The following is a 23750-nucleotide window of genomic DNA, read 5'->3' on the forward strand; positions in this document are numbered from 1 at the left end:
CAGCAATTTTATTCCTATATTTTAGCCAGGAGAAATGAAAACAAGACTACAAAAGTGTGTACACAAGAATGTTCACAGCAGCCTTATTTATAATAGCCCCAAATTGGAAACCACCCAAGTGTCCATCAACAAGAGAAGGGATAAACAAATTGTGGTCCATTAATTTAGTGAAAATTATCAGCAATAAAAAAGACTTGCCTACTGATACCTACAACAACACAGGTAGATATAAAAAATATTATGTTGAGTAAGTGAAATCAGCGTGTACACACACACACACACACACACAATGTGGTAGGGGTGTGAGAAAGATAGACAGAGAGGAAGAATAAATCATTTCATTTATATGAAGTTTAAGAATAGTATCTATGTATATCTACAGTGACATATATATAATATGGTGGAGGAAATGACTGCCAAGCAGTACCAAAGGGAATTTTCTGGTATGAAAAGAAATATACTCTATCTTATTTCAAACTATGGTTACTGCAGATGTATATAATTGTCAATGCTAATTTAGCTGAATACTTAGTATCTGTGCATTGTATTGTATGTAAAATACACTTCATTCAAAGAATAAAAAATATGTAAATACATTTAAGAGATTGCAAAAATGTCCATCTTAAAAGTAAGCATCTCCCAGTTGGATCCATGTCTAAGTAATCTTTGATGGTCAGATCCCTCAAAGACTTCATTTTATAAAATGTGAGAGCATCTTCCCATTAGTGGGCAGAAACTACATCCGAGAGAAAATGAATCTTATACTTTAAAGGTAAATAGGACTAAAGATCATATCTGCAGCATATCATGAACGAGAAATTTGGAGAACTAGATGACCCCTCAGGAGCACTTTTTATGATACTGTTGGCCTCTTCAATGCTTGTACTCTCCACGAAATTTTCTGGAAAGCAATGCTTTTAAAGAAGCCATATATATCCCATATAAGCATGTACACAAACATAGACACACCATCAGTGGTAAATCACTGATTGTTAAGAATAAAGATACATGGAGTACCAAAATGATGCAAATATAAAGACAGGTATTACGGCCAGGCCGTGGATCTAAAGCACAGCTCCTGAATTAGCCAGGCATGTAAGCACTGCTCCATGTAAAAAGACACAGCTCCGGTAAGCTGCAAAGGCAGTTTGGCCCTTTGCTGGCTGTTGTACTAAGTAAGACTCCAGAGCCAAATTTCAAAAATGTCATCAACTGATCACAAATATCGTTAACATATAATGAGAGCTTCCGTGTCTGCACTTTATGCCCAAATTGCTATTTGAGTATATCTTTACCTCTCCAAAACAAGAGAGCGAGCACTCAAGGGTGTGATTCCTATTAAAACCTTGTAATCATAAACTGATCTTCCCAGCTGAATCTTTAAAGAATATTTGGCTTATAGCTTATGTCAAGTCTGTGATGGGTTTGCAATGAAAAAATCCTCTCCCTATTTGCTGCTTTTCCAGTCTTTTATGTTCTCTGATGAAATTTCAGGCTCTTGTCAAATTGAGGTCGTTACTTTGTCAATTGGCATGGCTATTTAGGCTGAATTGGCAAGTGTGCAACCCCGGATGATTCAACTCATTGCCAAATGGCATTTAGCTAACTTCTGCATGCACGAAAAGGAGACAGCCTATTATCAGGACCAACTTGGTGGAAAAAGGATATATAGTCAGTATCTAATGCACATATCTAAGCATAAATGTGATGCATATGTTTTTCCTCATTCATAGATGCTCATTCAGTTTATATTGTTGCTGTAAGTGTTTCATCATCCAAATGCTTAAACTGTGCACAATGATTCCAAATAGCATTGGACAATTCAGAACTGGGCATTGAGTATCACAGATGTGCTAAATCCAGTTACAGAGGCATGGCTAGAACATGGTTTCCATGCCTCAAGGGGAGAGATTTTTTTAGTAATCTTTGCCAAAACTGCTATATATTGTTTTCTCAACAGAGCTCAGAGACTCTTTGTAATTGTGTAGAAGCTGACAGAAATCATATAGGACTATACCAAGCTTTCAAATCTTTTCAAGCATATCTGCAATGGGTATAAACAGGGCCAGCAGTCACAATGTATTTCTCTTTTCTAACACTAATATTTGTTTTACCCTAGGCAATAAGAATAAGGTATGAGAAATGGCATGCTCACAGGCAGTAAGTGGCTTGAAAAAGGTCTCCTGTTTGCATTCTAGAAGATCATTTATTTATAAACTCCAAAATACAAATCGTAAGACTCCCAGAGTTCTTATATACGAAAAGGTAAATTGTTACAGAGCAGCTCTTGAAATTTGAAATTTTAAAATGGCAAAGCATTAAAGAGTTTCAAAAAAAAATGATATATGTCCCCATCTCTAGCACAAACTGAACTAGAGAAACGTATTTGTGATTGCCAAAAAGGGCTAGCACTCTAAAGACTGTAGGCAAACAAAATGCTAACAAGTTTAATTATTCACAATGGCACATTTATGGAGAGTATAATGCCGCAATCAATAATTACAAGCCCACACAAACAGCATTGTAATAATTCTACAAGGCGTGTTCAGAAGTGAAATAATTTAGAATTTGAAATCAATAGCATTTATAGACATTGGAAAATGTCAAATGGAAAATGAATGCCAGCGTTTGTATTCTTTCTGGAGCATTCTCACTACTCAGATTGTAATTATTCCTTAAAAGATTTTCTAGTACCTAAAAGCAAAAGCAAACATTTGCCCTTTCATGTCTCAATTAACTCTTCCAACAGATTCAGACTTGTCAGGGAGCTGTGTTACGTACAGGAAAGCACAAGTCTTCACGAGAACTAAGGTTTGTCCCAAGTTTTTCCCTTTAGTCTTTGTCTCTTTTGGCTTCTCTCCCCTATGACTTTCTCAGCCTCCAGTCCCACAATGCTTTTGTTCCCTTTGTTTCACGTCAAAATCTCTTTGTTAGCACTTCGAAAATAAGGCTTTGGAACAAATACTTTCTACTCAAAAGATGTGACTTTGGTAAATTTGTAAATTAAAATGCTCCTTATAATTAAAAATAAAAGAAATTGTGTAAGGGATATACAGAAACTGTGTACTATCTTTTCAACTTTTCTGTAAATCTGAAATCATTTCAGAACAAAAAGTTTATGTAAAAAAATTTCCTTATACAGCACTTGTATTCTTCCTGTTCTTACGAAAATATTAGTTTGTCTATATTATTTGGCAAAAATGAAGACACAAACTTGTGAATATTGGAAACAGGTTTTTAAAAGCATAGCATTTATAGCTATTTTTATTAATTACCATTTCCTATTGAGAAATAACAGCAGTAATAATATCTTTTATTGAACTGTCTAGTATATGCAAAGCACTCTATTAAGGCTTTTACTTAAACAGTCCCATTTAAATCCCAGAAAATCCTTAGGAGCTATTACTTTTGATAATCAAATATCCTGCCCTTGCAATAATAACTGAAAGATCTTAGATTCCACCCAAATCAGTTGACTCCCAAATCAGTACTGCTTTTCACATTGCCTCACTTCAAAAACTTAGCATTTTTATATACTTATGTTCATACAAATATGATTCCAGGCACTGTACTAGGTTACATATTTGTAGGAGTGCTCAAAAATAACCCTGAAAAGAAAATGCCATTAGTCCTAAAAACAAAAGGAAACACCCTGACATTTTCTAGTAAAAGCCGCTCTAGTTATGAAAGCATTTCACTGTCAACTCTAGTCTTTGCTGATACTTCTTCAGGTTACTAAAATAAAAAGATTTATCTAGCCATTTCTTCATTAATGAATTGATGTCCAATCACCTTATGTATCACCAAATTACCTATCAACTGAAAAAGAAAAAGCAGAAAATTTAATTTCAGGTTACTCCAGAAACTATGGCAACCAGGCTGTTTGGCAGCCAAAGGGTGTAAAATCTAGATTAGATAGATGGATATATTTACATATTCACTTTTACATTAAACAGAGTGGATGACACATCCCTGTATAAAACCTATTATTTAAACACTTCAAGTGAAAAGTGTTAAAATAAATGGCTCATGACTTATGAAGTGTTAAAATAAACGTTTATTTCAACACTATACATGTCATAAGCCATTTATTTCAACACTTTCTACTTCAGAAGGCTCACCCAGACAAAAAGGAAAGATTTTCTTTGCTAAGATATGTCAAGAGGCCAAGACACAGAGGCTAAAATTGGAGTTTTAGTGCCAGAGCCCTTGGTTTGGAGAGGCTAGATCAGAAGGTATGATGGGAGGTTTGATGCTTCACACCTGGTAAAAGCTCTGTGGATGTGCTAAGCAACATCACCCACACTGGCTTTATTCAGACATCACATTTATCTAAACCGGTTTAAGATTTCAAGGCATGCCTGAGCATCAAATTGCAAATGAAATGTACTGTGTGGTGGTATTTCTACAAAGAAAACATATGTTCTATCTCATGTCTCCACTAATTAGAAGAGTCTGATGTAACCCAAACTCTCCAGGAAACAAAGCTTCCAAGAATAAAGGCAGAGTTTCATAAGTATAATAAAGCTTATATACCACTTCTTATATGCCAATTTGGAGAGGTGGGTTCTCTTATTTCAGACATTTTTTTTCTTTTTCTGGATGAGAAAATTGAGTTACAAAGTTGTTGAGTAACCTATCCAAGAGAAACTAGTAAGTGGTAGCACCAGGATTTTAAGCTAAGCAATTAGCACCAGAGTTCCTGCACTTCATCCCTGGGCTAGGCTGCTGCCTCTTAGAAATAGGATAGCAGACTGTTTTGTGTCATGGTCTCATGTAAGTTTGAGAAGTTGTCAAGTTCATCACTTCATCTTAGGCAGGTCCAACCTAAATAGGTGAAAATTTCTCCCCTTTGTAAGTAAGATATCTGAATAAAATAACTAATGATGTTTCTATAAGATATTAGTATTGACTAATAACTGATGACAGGTGTGTATTCTTTCAGTTTTGCCTATTTTAAGATTTTATTTCCCTATAAAAGGGTGAACATGTATGGTTAAAATGAGGATATCTGGTTTCTATGGCCTCTAGATAAAAATGAAGGCAAAAGTTTCCATTTTCAAGCAGCCCAACAGCAGTAGACTTCCTATTCTGAACCTCTCTCTGAGATCTCTTTTATAATGTCACTAATCCCATTCACCAGGGTGCCACTCTTATGTCTTAATCACCTCCCAAAGGCCGTACCTCCTAATACCATCACAGTGGGGGTTGGGATTTCAACATATGGATTTTGGAAGGACACAAACATTTAGTCCATAACACCAACCAATCCCTTTCACAATCTCAAGGACAAAAATTGGTAAAAAGAAGTCAGGAGACTGAGGGCATTGTGACATATGAAGAACATACTTTTAACATACCACGATGGGGAAAAAATTCTCAGAGAGATTATTATAGGGATATCTGGCATTTCAAGAGAGAAAACTAAAGTGTATAAAAATTATGAAAAGTATTTCACAAAAAAGACACATAGGATTTTTTTTCAAATGATAATTTGGATACTATTAAGATATATACTAATGGGTATAAAATCTCTATATTTGATGTTATTAGAATATAAACTAACACTTCAATAGTATAATTTTGATAATTATTTATCATATATTACATACACTAGATGAATGAGATCTACCTTTTCATAAATGAAACCTGATACTTAAGAATTATTATTGAGAACAATTTTTTTCTTTTTACTACAGGGACTAAAATAAAGAATATACATATATATATGTATATGGTGTCTGAGTGTGACTATCATAACAGCTTTTCCTCAATTTAAGAAAAGTTTCAGACCTTCAACCGGAAAACAAAGTTTAAATTAAAAATGAACTGTTATACAAATTTAAACTATACATTTAAAGTATTTAAATATTTTCATCCATTAAATCACCAGACAGTTCTTGAATGCTAACTATAAAGCAGCTATTACATCTGGAGGTGGTGAAATAACTTATTGTAATATATGCTAATGGCTCCAAAAATACCTGAGCAGGTGACCATGACAGTTCAGAGGAAGGTGCAGTGTACTTTGTCTGGCTGGGTCATCTTTAAGATAATATGAAGGACTTCCCTGGGGGCTCAGTGGGTGAGAATTCACCCACCAATGCAGGGGACACAGGTTCGAGCCCTGGGAGGATCCCACACGCCATGGAGTACTAAGCCCGAGCACAACAACTACTGAGCCTGTGCTCTAGAGCCCACAAGCCACAACGACTGAACTGCGCGCATGGCTGGAGCCCGTCTCCGCAATGAGAGGTCACCACAAAGAGAAGCCTGCGCGTCACAATGAAGAGTAGCCCCTGCTCTCTGCAACTAGAGAAAGCTCACGCAGCAACTAAGACCCAACACAGCCAATAAATAAATAAATAAAAATAAATAAATTTAAAAAAAAAAGATAATATGAGCTAAGCCTTAAAGGATAAGTGGTATTTTAAAAGGCAGAGAAGGCAGACAAAGGAATCACAGGTAGAAAGAACTGCTTGAGCAAAAGATCAAAGATCTGGAAGTAATTGGAACGTGAGGTGTGTTACAAGGCTTAGAGTAAAGTGTGGGTTAGGAGGGACAGGAAGGGGACAAGTCTGGAAGAAGAGTGTGGCGGGTGTCTTTGTGACGCACATCTCACCTCCTCAACCACCTCTGATTTTAACTGTAGCTGCTATGGACAGTTTCATGACAGTTATCATTAAGCCAAGAAGGAAAAGGCCCACTTCATGTTCTGCTAGGCTTCTTTCTCCTTTGCGCCCCAAAGTCACTGCTGACACAGCAAAAGCCTACCAGGTCTGTGCACCTGTACCCACAGAAATACCAAGCAGTTAAAATTCCCTGGACAGCTTTCAAGTAGGGGGTGATGGGCATCACTGGATAAATTTACTTCAGCTTTCCATCCTTCAGGTGGAAAATTCAGCAAGACCCTCTGCCTGTATCTATACTTCTCAGGAGTTCGCAACTGTGATCTCAAAACAACACTCAACTGGCTTTTGATTCTTCTTTGCCATACTCTCCCTCCTCCCTCATGCCTGCTTCCTCAGCTCAACTCCCAAATAAACTACCTGCATCCTGTTTGTTTCAGGTTTGGCTTTCAGAAGAACTCAAACTAAGGCAGCGAGAGTTACAACAGGGCCAGTTTGTGAAGGGTCCTATACTCCACTCAGCATTCTGAACTTTTTCTTACAGGAGCGGGAAAGCCTCTGCGAATTTTGAGCAGAGTGGTCACCAGATCAGATGGTATTTTAGACTTTATAAACGGTTAGTGGTGTTAAATAAGGATCAGAAGGAGATGAAAATGAAAGTGAAGAGATTATTAAAAGGTCATTTAAGAATTAAGTCTGTTGAAGTAAAAAATGTAAGTCCTCAAAAATACTCTATACAGTATTATCCCTTTGTATAAAGTGCAAATCCAAGCAGAATCAAATATCATATTGCTTAGGTATGTTACACATACACACACACACAAACACACATACAAAATAAAATTAAAGAAAAAACAAGAAGTTGGTAAACATAATGATAAAATTTAGGATGTTATCTCTGAGTGTGACACAGGAGAATGGGAAGGGAGGAGCATATAGGTGTCAGTTATTGGCAACGTTTTAGTTCTTAAATTGGATTAGTGGGATCATAGGTTTATAATATTAATGAAATAATGAATTAATAAGTAAATAAAAGAGTACCATGCATGCACCAATCATGATAGTGTTTTGTGATTGAAGATCCATTTTTGTGCATACAAGATAATCCAAACAAATGAACCCCAAACTAGTGAGATTAAGCAATAAGAATATCTTTGTAAAAGATTTCCACTAGGTTGTTTGCTGGTGAAAAAAATGTGGAATTAACTATTCTCCACATATTTTACTTCAGCTTTGAAAAAATCCACTGGAAGCTACTAAAAAAATAGTAACTACTAAAAATAATAGTAACTGCAGTGAAATGAAGTTACTTAAAGTATACACTGTTCTCTGATTGGACAGTGTCCAAAACAGACATGATTTAAAAAAAAGAATTAAGTGCGTCACCTGTAAGTTCAGGGCTTGGACTAAATTAAGGTTATAGAGACAGAAAATGAAGTAAAAGAGTTCTGTCACATTCAGAGATGGACCATATAGTACCTTCTGATTAATTAGATATACAGAGTAAGAGGCTGGGAGGTATCAAGAAGACTCAGAGGTTAATGTCATTAACTATGATAATTTCTATGGTTTGTAGAAGATAATAACTTGGATTTGGTTGAGAACCTGAAGTTATCTAGGTGCAAAACATCTGAGATACTTAGGAACATGGAATAGAGTCCATTATTTATATTTTGGTTTCCCATGCATAGTGTACTGTATTGTTGGGATTCTGTAAATGTCTTATTTATATATAGCAGCCTAGGGCTGAAAGAGGGTGTGACAGGGTTGACTACTGGAAAACATTTCCTAAAATGTTGTCCAACTAAAAAATCATCTATGGACTTTAGGGTCATAAAATCTTTTATAAATTCTGCTTTCCTCTCTTAATAGCAACCGTGAGCTGGATTTTAATCACTCTAAAAATAAACCTAACAACACCTACCTCATAAGGCTGTTGTGAGAATCAAATGAAATTCTGAAAATGCTTTGAAACGTAGAAGTGTTACACAAATACGAGTTACCATACCTTTTTAAAAATAGCTTTGGAAATTAATGAATATATAGCGACATGGATTCTGATGTTTCTGATGAGGATGATGAAAGCTAAAATCTACTACCCTTACTATATGCCAGCTAGATCTTTAAGCACTTCATAATGATTATACCTTAATGATGATGGCAGAAATTGGAGCGACAGAAAGACCAGTGAACCAAGAACCAAAGTGTTCAATCAAGGTGGGATAGTGACTTAAGGACACTAAATGAGATCAAGCGGCATAAAGAAAGCCAGAACTTCAAAGAATGGTGATTGAAGACTAAACAGCAATAATCTGGAAGGAGTAGTAAAATAATAAAGCAATGATATGAACATCATTAATTTTTGCTCACATTAAAACTCAACAAGCTTTAATCCTTGCTTTCTGTTCACATCCTTCCCCCACATCTGTTCAAGGTAGGCTAGCCACACCAAAACAGGGAAAAGATATGGACAGTGGCATATATGGATAGATAGGTATGTACACATACCTCTACATATATATAAAGTTGCCTTTCACCACTGTCATTCTTGGCAGATAAAACACTATAATCATTTTATAGTTGAATGGCATATAATGCAATAAAAGGTCTTCACAGGAAAAAAAAATATTATGTTTTCACCCTTTTACTTTCTTTAGCAGTGATTAGTTCCAGAAATGTAAGGTATCATCACTTCTCAAAAAGCGCTGTAGGTTATAAGACTGCTCCTCTGAAGCTGGCAACATGTAATAAATGTGCTTTATTCCTAAACATCAATCAGTTTCAAGAATGGCAGTTGCTTGTAGAATGGTAATAATAGAAATAGTCAGCTAATAAGTACGCTAGGCTTTAAAACATTGGATGACAGATGTGAAGACTTCTTGTTATAAAAGAACACTCTCTTATATAATTATGGTTTTATAACTAGTTACATCAGTTTCTAAATATTTAGTTTTTAAGATTTCTGTATCTTTTTTGTAACGAAACTTATATGGCAGTATTCTGTACTGACATAAGAAATAAGCTATAGAAATATATTTAAGAACTATATGAAAGTATTTCCAGATAGGTGTGGTGGCACTAGGTCATTTCATCTGAAGAGTATCCCATTTCAATGATCACCAAATGCATGATTTGAGAGTATTTTAATTTACTGCAAAAGTATGAACTTGAAGTAAGAATGTTTGTGATACATCTTGCAATTACCTGAAATTAAAATGTTTAAGTAATTTATGAACTAGTTAGATATGTATACTTTATTGAATGTGCTCTTTGGTAAAAAAACATGATGATTTTTATTTTCAAAAGCAAAACTTCATTTTGTGTCAGATACATAGAGAAAATAGGTCCCTAACCTAACCCGAGTCATATTTTCCTGGAGAGAGGATTTGTAGACTGAACATAACTACATAACGTAACATATCTAAATGCCAAAGAAATACAGTGGACAGTTCTAAAGGAGAACAGAGAGCAGGTGAGTTCCAGGATGTGCTGGGAGAAAGTGATCATCAAAGTACAAATTGAGATAAGTGGGCCTCAGGCATTCCAAACTCCAGAAATTTTTTGAAAGAAGGCATGGAAGTGAGAATCTATACACTGATTTTATAGAACAAGGAGATAAGTGTCCACTTTGAGTAGACAGTCTGTAAAATTATCTCTGAGATGTAAATTGGGAAGTAGATGCTTGCTAGATTGCAGAGATTTAGTTTAAGATGACTAAGAAGTTTGACAAATAAGACATTGGCATAATACACAGAGTTCTTTCTGTGGGACATTGAGCAGATTTTGAAGGCGATTTTAATATAAAGGTGCAGGGAGAGAAAGGGAAGGTGAACTAATTCGGCGCCTCTAAGTGCTAGGCACTGTGATAGACAACTTTCACTTTAAATATGTCATCCTTATAATTATGCTTTATTATTAATATATGGATTTGAAATTGCATCAATTCAAAATTATTTTAGAAAACCAATCGTGCAAGTATGGAAAAGTTTTGTACTAAATGACACTTGCTTGTGGGGATGAAGTTATGACAACCCTCTTTGAGAAAGAGATAAAAGAAGAACCTATATGTCAAGAAAGAACCAATTTTCATCTCTCCTACCATGCTATAGGAGGGAGGAAAATAAGAAGGAAAATTGTGCCAAGTGGTTATTTTATTTTAAAAAATTAGCTTCAGAAGGTAGTTCCAAAATTATTTCTGAAGGTTGAGAAGGGTATGATTTTAATTTGAGAAAACAAAACAATGTTCTTAGAATTGAGAAGTAAGCCTAGCCCGGACATTTGGCATGCTTTCTCTCATTTATCCCTCATAACAGCTCTGGGAGGCCTGCTTTTGGGTAATATCTTCAATTCACAGTAAAGATACAGAGGTCATCAGCTGGTATGTATGCTTTTGATGCTTAAACTCAGTAACAGCTTTGCATCATGTATGTGGCCTCCACTCAGTAACTCCTGAAACACTGAATTATTTGCAGTTTCTTGAGGAGACCATGCTTACTCCCATCTCCCTGTCATTTCTCTTGCTATTCCCACTGCCTGAAATGTTCTTCACCTTCTGATATTCTTCCTTTGAGGCCCATGTGAAATGTCACATCCCTTGTGGGGCCCTCCTGGACCATCCCCAATCATCACTTTTCTTCCTTTTTGTTTCCTTTAGTACTAGCAGCCATCATCTTGAATGACAGCAGTATAGGGCATGCCTCTTCCTTTGTGGTATGAGCTCTGTAAGGGCAGGAGAAAAATCTAGTTACTACCTTGACTGTGGGGGTATCCATGGGAAAGAAAATAAGAGTAAACTTTAGGAAACACTGAGCACGGCTGGATAAGTTCAGGAAGCTCTCTTCAGTCTGTTTCTTCAAGTGACAAATGGGGCCAAGGAAAATCCCACCCCACAGAGTTAAACAGGAAACTGCATGTAAAGTACTCCACATAGAATCTGCCACATTGTAAGCCATTAATGAGTGTCAGCTCTTACCACCAGTTCCACTATCATCACTATTCCTAGTTATTAATAAAATTCATTCCTTAACTTCCTGAAAGATCAAAAAAGGTTATGTTTTCCTTTAAAACTTGAAGACAATTTTATGTTTTATAAAAACAATTGTCATTGGGAGAGTGCCATTTGAGTTTTGAGTCACGATGAAAATACATTAACTTTTATTTCTTTTATAATTCATATTTTGTCTTAACTTTTGATCAAGGCCTCGAAAGAATTAGCAATTTGGGATACGTTAACTTTTTTTTTTTTTTTTCTTTGACCCATAGATTATTTATTTATTTATTTATTTATTTATTATTTTTTTGGGGGGTACACCAGGTTCAATCAACTGTTTTTATACACATATCCCCATATTGCCTCCCTTCCTTGACGCCCCCCCCTTGAGTCCCCCCCACCCTCCCTGCCCCAGTCCTCTAAGGCATCTTCCATCCTCGAGTTGGACTCCCTTTGTTATATAACAACTTCCCACTGACTATTTTACAGTTGGTAGTATATATATGTCTGTGCTACTCTCTCGCTTCTTCTCAGTTTCCCCTTCACCCCCCGCCCCCTCCCAAACCTTGAGTTCTCCAGTCCATTCTCTGTATCTGCTTCCTTGTTCTTGTCACTGAGTTCATCAGTCCCATTTTTAGATTCCGTATATGTGAGTTAGCATACAATATTTGTCCTTCTCTTTCTGACTTACTTCACTATGTATGACAGATTGTAGTTCTATCCACCTCATTACATATAGCTCCATCTCATCCCTTTTTATAGCTGAGTCATATTCCATTGTATATATATGCCACATCTTCTGTATCCATTCATCTGTTGATGGGCATTTAGGTTGCTTCCATGTCCTGGCTATTGTAAATAGTGCTGCAATAAACATTATGGTACAAGTTTCTTTTGGGATTATGGTTTTCTTTGGTGGGATACGTTAACTTTTACCTGGAAAATATATAAAGGACAATATTATCCTTCTTATTCCTCCTTCTCTTTTAGCAGGTGGAAATTATAAGACATTTTCTGGTAGAAAAGATATCAAACTTAGGTATATAGTCAGTTTTATTATGGATCCATGCTGGGAGAGAAAACAATGAATGTTCCACTTCACTTATAATTTCCACTGTGAACATGATAAGGACTAGTATATTCGCAAATCAAATTAATCCACAGTTGTAGCATTTAAGATACAGTGACAATCCCTAATTCAAGTGTACAGTATCACCTATAAAGCCAAAATAAATGGGATAAGATAAGAGTTCTCAGTCTTGGGTTATAGTGTCAATGCAAGACTTGAGCTGTGTTAATTCAACAAGCTTGATCTTGATTGCCAAAGCATGCTTGTCAATATTTAGCTCCCAGGGGGCATGTCAGGGGCCTTTACAGAAACTAGCTTAAATACAAAATACTATAGCAGGATTTGTGATCCTTTTCCTAACACTCAGATTAAACTGCTGATTTTTTTTCTTTTAGCTTTTTAAACCTGGAACGTGTTTTCCATATTTCTACAGTAACAAGAGGAGAAATTGCATAGAAGAATTGTAAATGCTGTTATTAGGATTTTTTGAAACCCAGATAAAATTCTGTCACATGAAATCACTATGAGGCTTTTATCTGAGGTTTGAAGTAGCATTTCCCTACCATGATTACAATACGGGAAAAAGCGTGGAAAAAATGCTATTCTGTATTGAGAAACAAATGTAATACAGAGGAGATGATGGGTAATGATTCCTACAAACTTAAAAACAAATAGTTTGCAATTTTAATAACTTATACTTAGAATCTTCTGCTACAATGATGCTATGGGGTTTCTAAACCTCTGTAGCCACTATTCTTTATATTTAAGAAAATATAGTGAGGATCAGTCTTATGATGGAGAAAACCTACACCCTCTATCGTGATTAAGAATAAAGCATGATATGAAAATTAGTATTTTTTCCTAAACTAATGCATTTCTCTTTTCCATCTGACTTTTCTGATTTAATAGATAGAGGTTAGCAATCTATATCTCCCTGTTATTGAGCCTTTGTCATAAATGACAAAGCATTTATGAAATAGAGTATAATGAAGATTATGGCAAAATTTTTAAAAATGCTAAACATGTATCTCATGATTGAAAAATTACCCTCTTCATCTGGTAATCAAAATTTTTATATATGTCAATTCCTTATAACTTAACTGAAAATGGCCTTGATATCACCCATCTTAGTTTTTTACCCAAAATAATAACTAAAGATGAAATCAGATCAATGGTGCACTAGTGAGAATCAGGCTGCAATGACCAGAGGAACCAGACCATGATCCAGCTATTTTTGGTTTGCTATAGACAGCTGTGATTGACAATTCTGATTTCTAATACATAAATGGAAAATTTCTCTTTTCAGTCTACACATTTCTGAATTAAAAACTGCAATGATTCATTGAAACAATAGTTTTGATTTATCATATTTGTTCTATTAAGGTAAGACAAACATGTGAGATACATTCTTAAATTCTATGTAAACTTTTATGTAGTGATAAATTGTCCCATCACTGTCCTTAACTTAAGCTTCCTAAATGTCAATTGACCCTCATAACTATTATCATATTTTATCGATGGATGGATCAACTGAGCACAAGGTAGCAACAGAAAGCTATGAGTATTTAAACCAGGACTTGAACCTGTGTTTGTTGATTACAACCTTGGGGCTCTATCTTAATCAACGTGTAAGAGATTTCTTGATCAAGGCAAAGCTTGAGTACAAACAATGATGAGACTTCTGGACCTAAAAATATTTTTAGTTTTAGAGAAACATTACTCTCCAACATGTGCCAAAGATTTAGCTAGGGAAAGATAAAACCTTACAGTTTTCAGTTATATTGTGTGTTGCCTTTTCTTAGAAAACCACTTCAATTTTCCCCAATAGATGATAATGGCAAGTCAGTTTTTATTCACTAACGCTTTTATCCTTGGACACTGCCTTACTGGATGCTGGGAATCCGAACTATAAGGTACACCATACTACTCTTGCTGTGGTTCATCATACTTCTGCCTCACCAGTATTTTACTGTTTCTTAAATTCCTAAACTCAGTAGTAGGTCCTCTGCATGCCCTCTTCCTTCTGCCTGGTATCCATATGATTGCCTGACAGGCACCTTTCATTCACACAAGTCTCAGCTGAAATGTTATTTCTCAGAGACACCTACTTTGGGCCCCAATGTAAAGCTCCACCCCTTTCATTCTCTATCAAAATTATATCACCTAGTTTTTCTATATTCATAATAGGTAGGAGTATCTGAGATTATCCTTACTTATTGTTTATTCCTCACCTCCGTCCTGCTCACTGTAGTTTGCTCAGAGTCAAGAACAGTACCTAGCATATGGGTACTGTTGAGCATTGAATCAGTCTCTTTAACATCCAAATATAATATATTTCACAAAATATTTTTTAAGAATAACATTGGTCATTATCAGCCCCACCTCTGGGAATTTGATCAGAGCAGAATTTGTGTCACTGTGAGGTATAAACAACTTCATTGTCTATTTTCTATTATGTAGTGTATTTTTTAATATAAATACTGATTATGAGATAAATCTGGTATTTTAATCTTTCCATTAAACTTTTCTTTAATACATATTTATTGAAGTATAATTACTTTACACTGCTGTACAACAAAGCGAATCAGCTATATTTATACATATATCCCCTTCCTCTTGAGCTTCTGTCCCACCCTCCCCATCCCACCCTTCCAGGTTGTTACAAAGCATCAAGCTGATCTTCCTGTGCTCTGCAGCAGCTTCCCACTAGCTATCTATTTTACAATTGGTAGTGTATATGTGTCAATGCTACTCTCTCACTACGTCCCAGCCTCCCCTTCCCCCCAACCCTGTGTCCTCAAGACAGTTCTCTATTTCTGCATCTTTATTCCTGCCCTGTTCATCAGTACCATTTTTCTAGATTCCACATATATGCATTAGCATACAGTATTTGTTTTTCTCTTTCTGACTTACTTCACTCTGTATGACAGACTCTAGGTCCATCCACCTCACTACAAATAGCTCATGCAGCTCAATATCAAAAAAACAAATAACCCAATTCAAAAATGGGTGGAAGAGCTAAATAGACATTTCTCTAAAGAAGACATACAGTTGGCCAAGAGGCACATGAAAAGATGCTCAACATCACTAATTATTAGAGAAATATAAATCAAAACCACAATGAGTTATCACCTTGCACCAATTAGAATGGCCATCATCAAAAAATCTAGAAACAACAAATGCTGGAGAAGGTGTGGAGAAAAGGGAGCCCTCCTGCACTGTTGGTGGGAATGTAAATTGATACAGCCACTATGGAGAACAGAACGGAGAATCCTTGAAAAACTAAAAACAGAACTATTATATGACCCAGCAATCCCACTACTGGGTATATACCCTGAGAAATCCATTAAACTTTTAAACACAGTATTTCTTTAATCTTTTCAAGTCACCTACTGACTAGCTCAATTTCAAACACATAACCTATCTATTCATGTCAGAACATTTTAGTATTCTCCACTTAGATGATCAATTTTCTAAGAAAACCCCATTCCTTTATTATAGTATAAGTTTGATTTCTCCACTCAGAATTTTATAAATTAAACATTCCATATCAGATGTATGCTACAACATTTTTATTGAGAAAAGTAATACATTGTACTTTTGAGTAAAAGTAAAAATTACTTTTAAGGCATATGAATTTAGACAAATAGCAGTACTGAATAAAGTTATTACCAATTACCAGATTTTTTTAGCTAAAAAGATGGAGATATCCAGAAATAAAGAAGTTAATCTAAGTTTCCCAAGAATTAGCTCATAATAATTTTAATAGAATATGAATTTCAGAGAAATACTGTGCTATAAAATCTGTATGATTCGTCCCTCTGAGTTCAGAAGGGTATTAATAAATGTCCCTAGGCAGCAACATCCACTTGGCTTAGGATGTCAAGGGAGAATACTAGCCAAGGAGTGAAAAATAGTGCAGTTGTGCTCAGAATATTTCAGCGGCTGGAAGAAAGCTCTGCACCGTGGCCAGAGTACACAGGAAGGACCTAGACAGACTCTAGGAGTGTGACCCAATACCTGATTAAATAACATTGCTGTGGCCTGCAATTCAGGGTCCTGGATCTTTGGCCTTCCTATGCAATTCAGTTGAATACTTCATTATACCTTGTTAAGTGACCTCTGGTGGATTTGCAGTTTTCTTCATCTTTTATGTGAATATTTCAAATGAATGCTGCATCATCTTGTTCTGTCCCTCCCTTTAGCAGACTAGTGAGAAACAAGAGTTTTATTTAGGTCAGAGTAATTTATCTGACCCACAGCAGAAAGTTCCTGAAATGCTCAGCATCTTAGCTCAAATGCTAATTTAAAAAGAGAGATGGAGTTGGGAACATCTTTTTCCTCCCTCTCTCAGCTGTGACAAGGCTTCAAGGCAGCCTGAAGTTGTAGGTTGCAAAGGACTATATTCCAGATCATTCTTCAATTTGGCCAGGATAAGGAGGATTAAGACCTGATTTCATGTCTGTTGGTCTTGAGGAAGTGTAGAATTAGAAAATAACTTCACAAAACTCCATATCCAGTCCAAAAAATCAGGTGGCGGATTCCTTTTTTTCAGCAGTGCACTTTCTGGGAAGCCACCGAGGAGAAGCTTTATTGTCAATGAAAGAACATTGTACTTAATATCACAACATAGTTCTCTAATTCTGATCTCATCATTTAGCATGCATGGACAACCACTTCCCCTTTCTGACTGTTGGTGCTCTTATCTTGAAGTGTTCACTAGGATTCTTCAGAGGATTAAGTGAGAGAAGAGCATGGAAGCTCTGAGGGTCACATGGAGGCACATTCTTTGGCTTTTCCATCAGCTTTGTTAGCCGAGCACAGGGTCCCTATTAGCTGTTGGGGGAGCTCAAAGTTTGTGCTCTGGACAAGGATCACACCAAGTAGAAACCTGACTCAGTAGTAGGCTTTTCTTTGGGAATTGTCACCATTAGTCCCTCAAGAATACACTTGTCAACAGCTCTGGCTGGCCCCACAATTGCTCCAAAGGCTAGATCTTTGAGCTAACAATTTTTCAGTGTGTTTGCTATTTTCTCTATATTATAGGCAACCTAGGAATATTATGCAACTATTACAAATGATAATCATGATAATTTCTAATCACATGACAAAGTATTTATGATGATATAATTTTAATTGAAAAAAAGAATAAAATTGAACATATAGTGTTTTTCTATAATGATAAAATATAAACTGCTTGCGTGTGCATACACACATGCACATATATAATGTATGCATGCACACACATATTAATAGTGACTAGAAGACAGAATTACCAATTTATATACTTGTCTATTATCCAGACAACAATTTTCAACAACACATCTTTGTTTACATAGTAATTTGCAGGTGTCAAATCCATTGGCTTTGAGATTATTACAATTTGGAATGATTTGGTATAAGGGCTATTTGTCATATTGCTGGTAGCCTTGTCACTCACTGCTTAAGTCTCTTCCCTTCCCCAGCCTCAATTGGGACCAATGCATGGATGTAATTTCTGCCATCCAAGGGTACTATACTTAGACATAAAGAGGAGGAACATTTTATGTCTTTCCCCCAACATGCTGTTCCAGGACAGCTTGCCTTTTATCATTAATGCCTGCCTGCTGTAAAGGTGTACTTACATTGTGTTAATCAGCTTGGTTGGACTGCCAAACAAAAAAATAAAATAAAATACCATAGACTGAATGGCTTAAACAGTAGAAATTTATTTCTTACAGATCTGGAGTCTAGGAAGTTCAAGATCTAGGTGCCAACTGATTCAATTCCTTAGGAGGGGAAGGCTCTCTTCTCGGCTTTCAGTCAGCAGTCTTCTTGCTACGTCCTTACATGGAGGAGAGAGAGAGCTCTGGTGTCTCTTTCTCTGCTTATAAAGGCATCACCTTTGTGACTTTAATTTTATTATCTCTTCACATGTCCTATCTCCAAACACAATGGCAATTAGGGCTTCCTAATGACTATGAATTTTGGGGGAACATAACTCAGTCCAGTGCTAAATAATTCATTTAAACTGAGCTAAAGTATTCAAATGTACATACACATTCAAACTGAAGATGAAATGTAACCCCTCAGATTATCCCACTGAAAAGAGTCACCTATATTCAAGTCCTACAGTCTTTCAATTATGCTGTACTCTCCCAATAAACTTATTTTGAAAAGGAAACAATTTAATATGTTATTTTGGATATTTCAGTATTTACCTGATAGAATTATTTTAAATATGCAGCCAAATATTTTTAAAATTATTTACTCATTATTCTTGCATTGTGGGGAATGACCTCACAATTGAAAATGCTGGATATTAGAATAAAATTTAAATCAATTTAAAATTTAAATGTTGTCAAAATCATGAATGTATCCTTATATGATAAAGGGGAAAAGACCAAAGTTTAGGTGAATAGGAATTTGTAGCTTGATAAAAAACTTTCACTGAAAAAATTTCATCTGATTTCAAAACAGTTTTATTGTAAATATATTAGGTATAAGTAAAAATGTTTTTAAGAAAACGGTTTGTGTAACTAAAAAGTAGCTTCATTGATGAGAAATCAGTGTTACTGCTGATGTGTGTGAGAGTTTGAATAAGATTGTTTGTGAAATGAACATGAAAAAGATAACTTCCAAATTAACATTATTTTACACACAATATACTTTTATGTATATATGAGAAGAAATTAAGATATTAAATATTAAGTATTTGAAAATCTTCTTCACATTCATACAATTTATTCAAACTGGCTGAAAGCTTTTTTCTCAATCAACTCACTGGAAAATGGAGGGCTGCCTTATAATCCTAGGCACTTTGTATCTGGATATAAACTGCCTTTACCAGACAATCCACAAAAATGTAGTGCATGAACTACATACAAAAGAGTGTTTAACACTGATTTTCTGGTTATTATATTGAAACACTGGAGATAGATGCTCATCTAATTGGTAGTTTTCTTCATTCCACTTAGCACAATTGCAGTTATCTTCTAAATGTTCACCAGTTATTACCTTACTAGATTGATTATAAGCACCTTGAAGGCCTGGGGCCACACATGTTTCTTTCACTTCATTCCCGCAGACTGCCTGGCATATAACTTTCTTAAAGAAAGGAAAGAGGGTAGAAAAGTAGGCAAGAAGGCGATAGAATCACTAAGCACCTAGCAATCTCCCATTAGGAGTCTGAAATCATAAACAGTGGGGGAATGAGCTTAGTTTTCTCAAAGGGTCTGTGGCATTGTGATGTTGAAAGGCAGAATGGTACTGCAGGAGAACGTTACAGACTCTAAATCTCCATCCTCCTCCTTCCCCAAACCTGCCTCCTTGCATTTCTGAACCAATTGCTGACACTCCTCATATATGAGCTACTCCTGTGGGTTACATCACAGATCTCCAGAAGAATCTAATTAAAATATACATACATTATCCGTGGAAGTTAATCAGCTAAGCCATTTATATCATTTCTCATTCACATGGACAGCTATGACGTCTGTGAGGGGATAAAACATAGAATAGGTAAATTCTGCTGTGAGTACGGGGCCAGAAAATATTTGGAATGCTAACTCAGGGTGGGGCTTGGGAGAAAAAAGTTGGGCTCAAACAAGGAAAGACAATATGATCACTGAGAATTTGTCAGCTAAAAAGGGAAATAAAAGTAAGACAGACAGAAACTTTGTCTAGTTAAGTTCCTCAAGAGCCAGCCCTGCCTATGCCGAACATTTTAATTAGTTATGTACGTTCTCTCACAAGCTCTTTTATGTATTTTGAGTAATTTTAGTTAGGAAGATTTTGGTTCTTTACTTAATATCCATCTCTTGTGTTGATTCCCTAAGTAGTCATTGAGTATCTACTGCTACTACTACTACTAAGTACCAGCAACTTTGCTAATAGAAGATTTAAAAAAAAAAAAAGACCAATAGCATTTCTGTCCTGAAGGATCTTTCAGACTACTAAGAGAGAGATGTAAACAGATAATAACCACAAAAATGACTGACTTCTCTGAGAGAAAATCACCAAGAGTACCTGTAAGCCACCACAGAGATTTGTTTGCACACTGAAAAAAAACTGGGATTTACCCAGACAGGGGAAAAGCAGGAGACAAGCAAGAAGCATGGGGACCAGAGAGCATATGAAGACCAGAGAGTGGTTCCCTGTGACTGGAGCACAGCTGAGTCTAGGGAGGTTGACAGGCAGAAAAATCTAAGGCTAGAAGGGTGCTTAGGGATGAGTTTGTGGCCGCAAGGAGTTTGAAGATTAAAGAAAGTTGGGTGTAGTATAAAGAATAGACAAGATGGGGAGAGAAATCACAGAAGTAAAATCAGGTAGGAGTTTATTTCAGTGTTCCCAGTCAGAGATAGTCTTGGTGGTTAGAAGAAAAAGACCAGCTCAGAAAAACATTAAGTACATTTTTTAGGTATTTGGAGATCAATTAGATATGGTAATACTTATCATCGCCTCCACTTATCATTTTGGAAGAGGTAATGTGCATTGAAGGTAAAACTGTAATACAAGTCAAAGAGGCTGTCTTTTAAAATTCAGTATTTTTCAAGGAATCAGCATATTCTCCACACTCTGATGATACTATTTTGAAAGCCCAGCAAAAGCATCAATTTAATTAATGCCCAGTAAAATAATGTAGAGGACAAATTACACAGCATAAATATACAGACCATTTTTTAATTTACTGCCCACTCACCACTGCTTTCTTTCTACTTCACCACATTCCAAATTGTATTCCCTGTTCTCCCACTTGGTGAACTGCTGAATCACGGTGTTCAAATGGAAGGACTTCCACACTTTGAATAATAATAATTGATCTCAAGCATGTTCCCTTAGGATTTAACATTCACTGTATTCTTCTCTCTGAAGTGTATTTATATCAATAACTGTAGCTTCATTTGCCCTTATATTACAGTGTTCCTTTTTAAGAGCAAACCAGTACCCTGAGATAATTGTGAGCCTCTTTGTGAAAGATGATTTGTTTCCTGCAGTTTGACCTTAGAGCAACAGATTTTGTCAAAGGCAAACAAGCACACTTTTCTCTTTTAAAAACCCAACTTTTGAGCACCTGTGAAAGGTCTGGATTCGATTTGACACTCGGCCACATCCTAGGAAAACCCCAACTCACAGTCGTGTTTATTTCTTCTCTACCTGTTCTCCAACTTCCACTACATTTTAAAATTATTTCCTGACTAAATTAATAAAGACAAATTAAAAGATGGCAGAGAGCACAGGCATAGAAGCTTATTTTTTTGAGAGGGCTACATTTAGCTAGAAGCATATTCTGTTGCTTCTAGTTCGAATCTTTATTTACACAACAATTAATCAGCTATAGTATGTCTTCTATCTGAGTAAATGATCAACAGCCCTTTCTAAATATGTTAAGGAGTTCATTTCCATCTGAATTCTCCTGACAAATACTAAAATAGAGAACCTTAATAAGGCACTAATGAGATCATTATAACTAGTTTTGTCTGTATTTAAAGCACAGATTTAAGATCTTCATTAATGATTAACTACTGGAAAACTTTGTCCAATCCCTTGAGTTATTTTTAAATCTTCATATACTATAATTACATATACTCAATCATAAAACTTTCCATGGTGCTGAACACAATTGAACTTTGGATAAGAACAAGTATGTTACAAATCTTGGCTGTTCAAAAGGTTAATCTTTAAGTAGATTAATGACGTAGCGATCTTTACTCATTTCAAGCTTTTTTTTTGACTGTGGAAAAGACACTTTACTACAAGCTATCTCTCTGACTTACAGGGATAATTTCTCTAGAAAATTTAACAACAAACACCTTGAACTTTCTGATTATAAGGTGTTTCTGAGATCAGATAAATTGCATGTGTCTATCACCGGTCTTTAATTTCAGTTGTATTAAAATAAACAAAGTGCACTTTTTCTCATCAGTTTTAAAGGAATGACAATTAGTTTTAAAATTATATTTAAGCTAAAATCAATGTACAAAACTTTAACCCTAAAGTTACCTGGCAAAATAAGGGCATTTTACATGTGGTACCACAAATTAAAAAGACAGAAATACTTGATATTCCCTTTCACTAAATACAAAATAGTTATTTCAAAAAATAACTAGTATGTGACTATACTTTAAATTCATAATGTAAAATTTCAGAATTAAATTCAGTTTCAAGGCAAATTAGCTAGTACTTTCCAGCAAAGGGGTGAACTTGAGAAATGTAATTTTCTAACCTAATCAAGCCTTTCAAAACATGGTTTGCCATGGGCCCAACAAGGCTAAGGGTAAGACTCAATATTTTCTGATCCCTGAGATCTTTGCAAAAAAAACAAAAAGGAATGCAGAAAATCAACACAGAAGTTTATAATCTATGCTAACATACTAACAGGACAACATTGATATTCATCTATAAACTATTCCCTCTCACAAGATATCATTTTTTAATATAGTACAATTACCTCTATGGTGACTGCAAAATGGCAGTTAAAGCTTTAAAGTGTAAATCTTTGCTTTTGAGTGTTTACCAGGCAGGGCTTTAAAAAGTGTTGGAGAGAACTAAGGAAGGTGGTAAGCTGTTTATAAATTGGAAGATATTTTGCATTTGATTAGGAATATATATTGCCAATATGTGATTCAATTACTGTACCAGTTTTCCCAGAGGATTTCTGTGCTTATTGCTTTTTTTTGGTGAAACATTTATCCAGCTTTCTCAATCTTGTCCTCTTTCTTGCATGAATTCACATATATTAGAATGCAGGTGTCTTGCTTGTCTGATATATATCATTTGCATTATTTGAAACCCTGTAGCCCTCCAATTTCTTGGAGTCTGTATGATTCAGGAACAAAATTATTTAGTAATAATATTCTAAGGATAAGACAATGTCTAATAAAACATACACACAACAGCAAGTTCACAACCCATTTTTTCAATTTTCTTGTTGAATTTTAGGGGTAAAGTTGGAGAAAACGTCTATTTTGAAGGAAGCACAGACTCTAAATTATAGTCATCATAGCCTGTAAATTATTATTGGATTCCCATTTTGCTCACAGGAGACTTTATACACCATAAAGTGAAGGCAATCTTGATTTTA

At 35.5% G+C, this 23750-nt stretch overlaps 1 protein-coding gene across 3 annotated transcripts in view; it reads right to left on the reverse strand.

Annotated features, from left to right (window-relative positions):
* DPYD (dihydropyrimidine dehydrogenase) overlaps positions 1 to 23750 on the reverse strand; it is an 807016-nt gene that overhangs the window by 170636 nt on the left and 612630 nt on the right. Inside the window, exon 19 of one of the 3 annotated variants that reach the window (XM_057718475.1) lies at positions 12199 to 12555. The exons of the other annotated variants lie outside the window; for them this stretch is intronic. Coding sequence (XP_057574458.1) covers positions 12545 to 12555 — 11 coding nt within the window. The 3' untranslated portion in view covers positions 12199 to 12544. Of the gene's footprint in view, positions 1 to 12198; positions 12556 to 23750 lie in introns of those variants that run through there. 3 annotated transcript variants of the gene reach the window in all.

Source organism: Hippopotamus amphibius, chromosome 1 (assembly GCF_030028045.1).
Source record: "Hippopotamus amphibius kiboko isolate mHipAmp2 chromosome 1, mHipAmp2.hap2, whole genome shotgun sequence".
NCBI lineage: Eukaryota > Metazoa > Chordata > Mammalia > Artiodactyla > Hippopotamidae > Hippopotamus > Hippopotamus amphibius.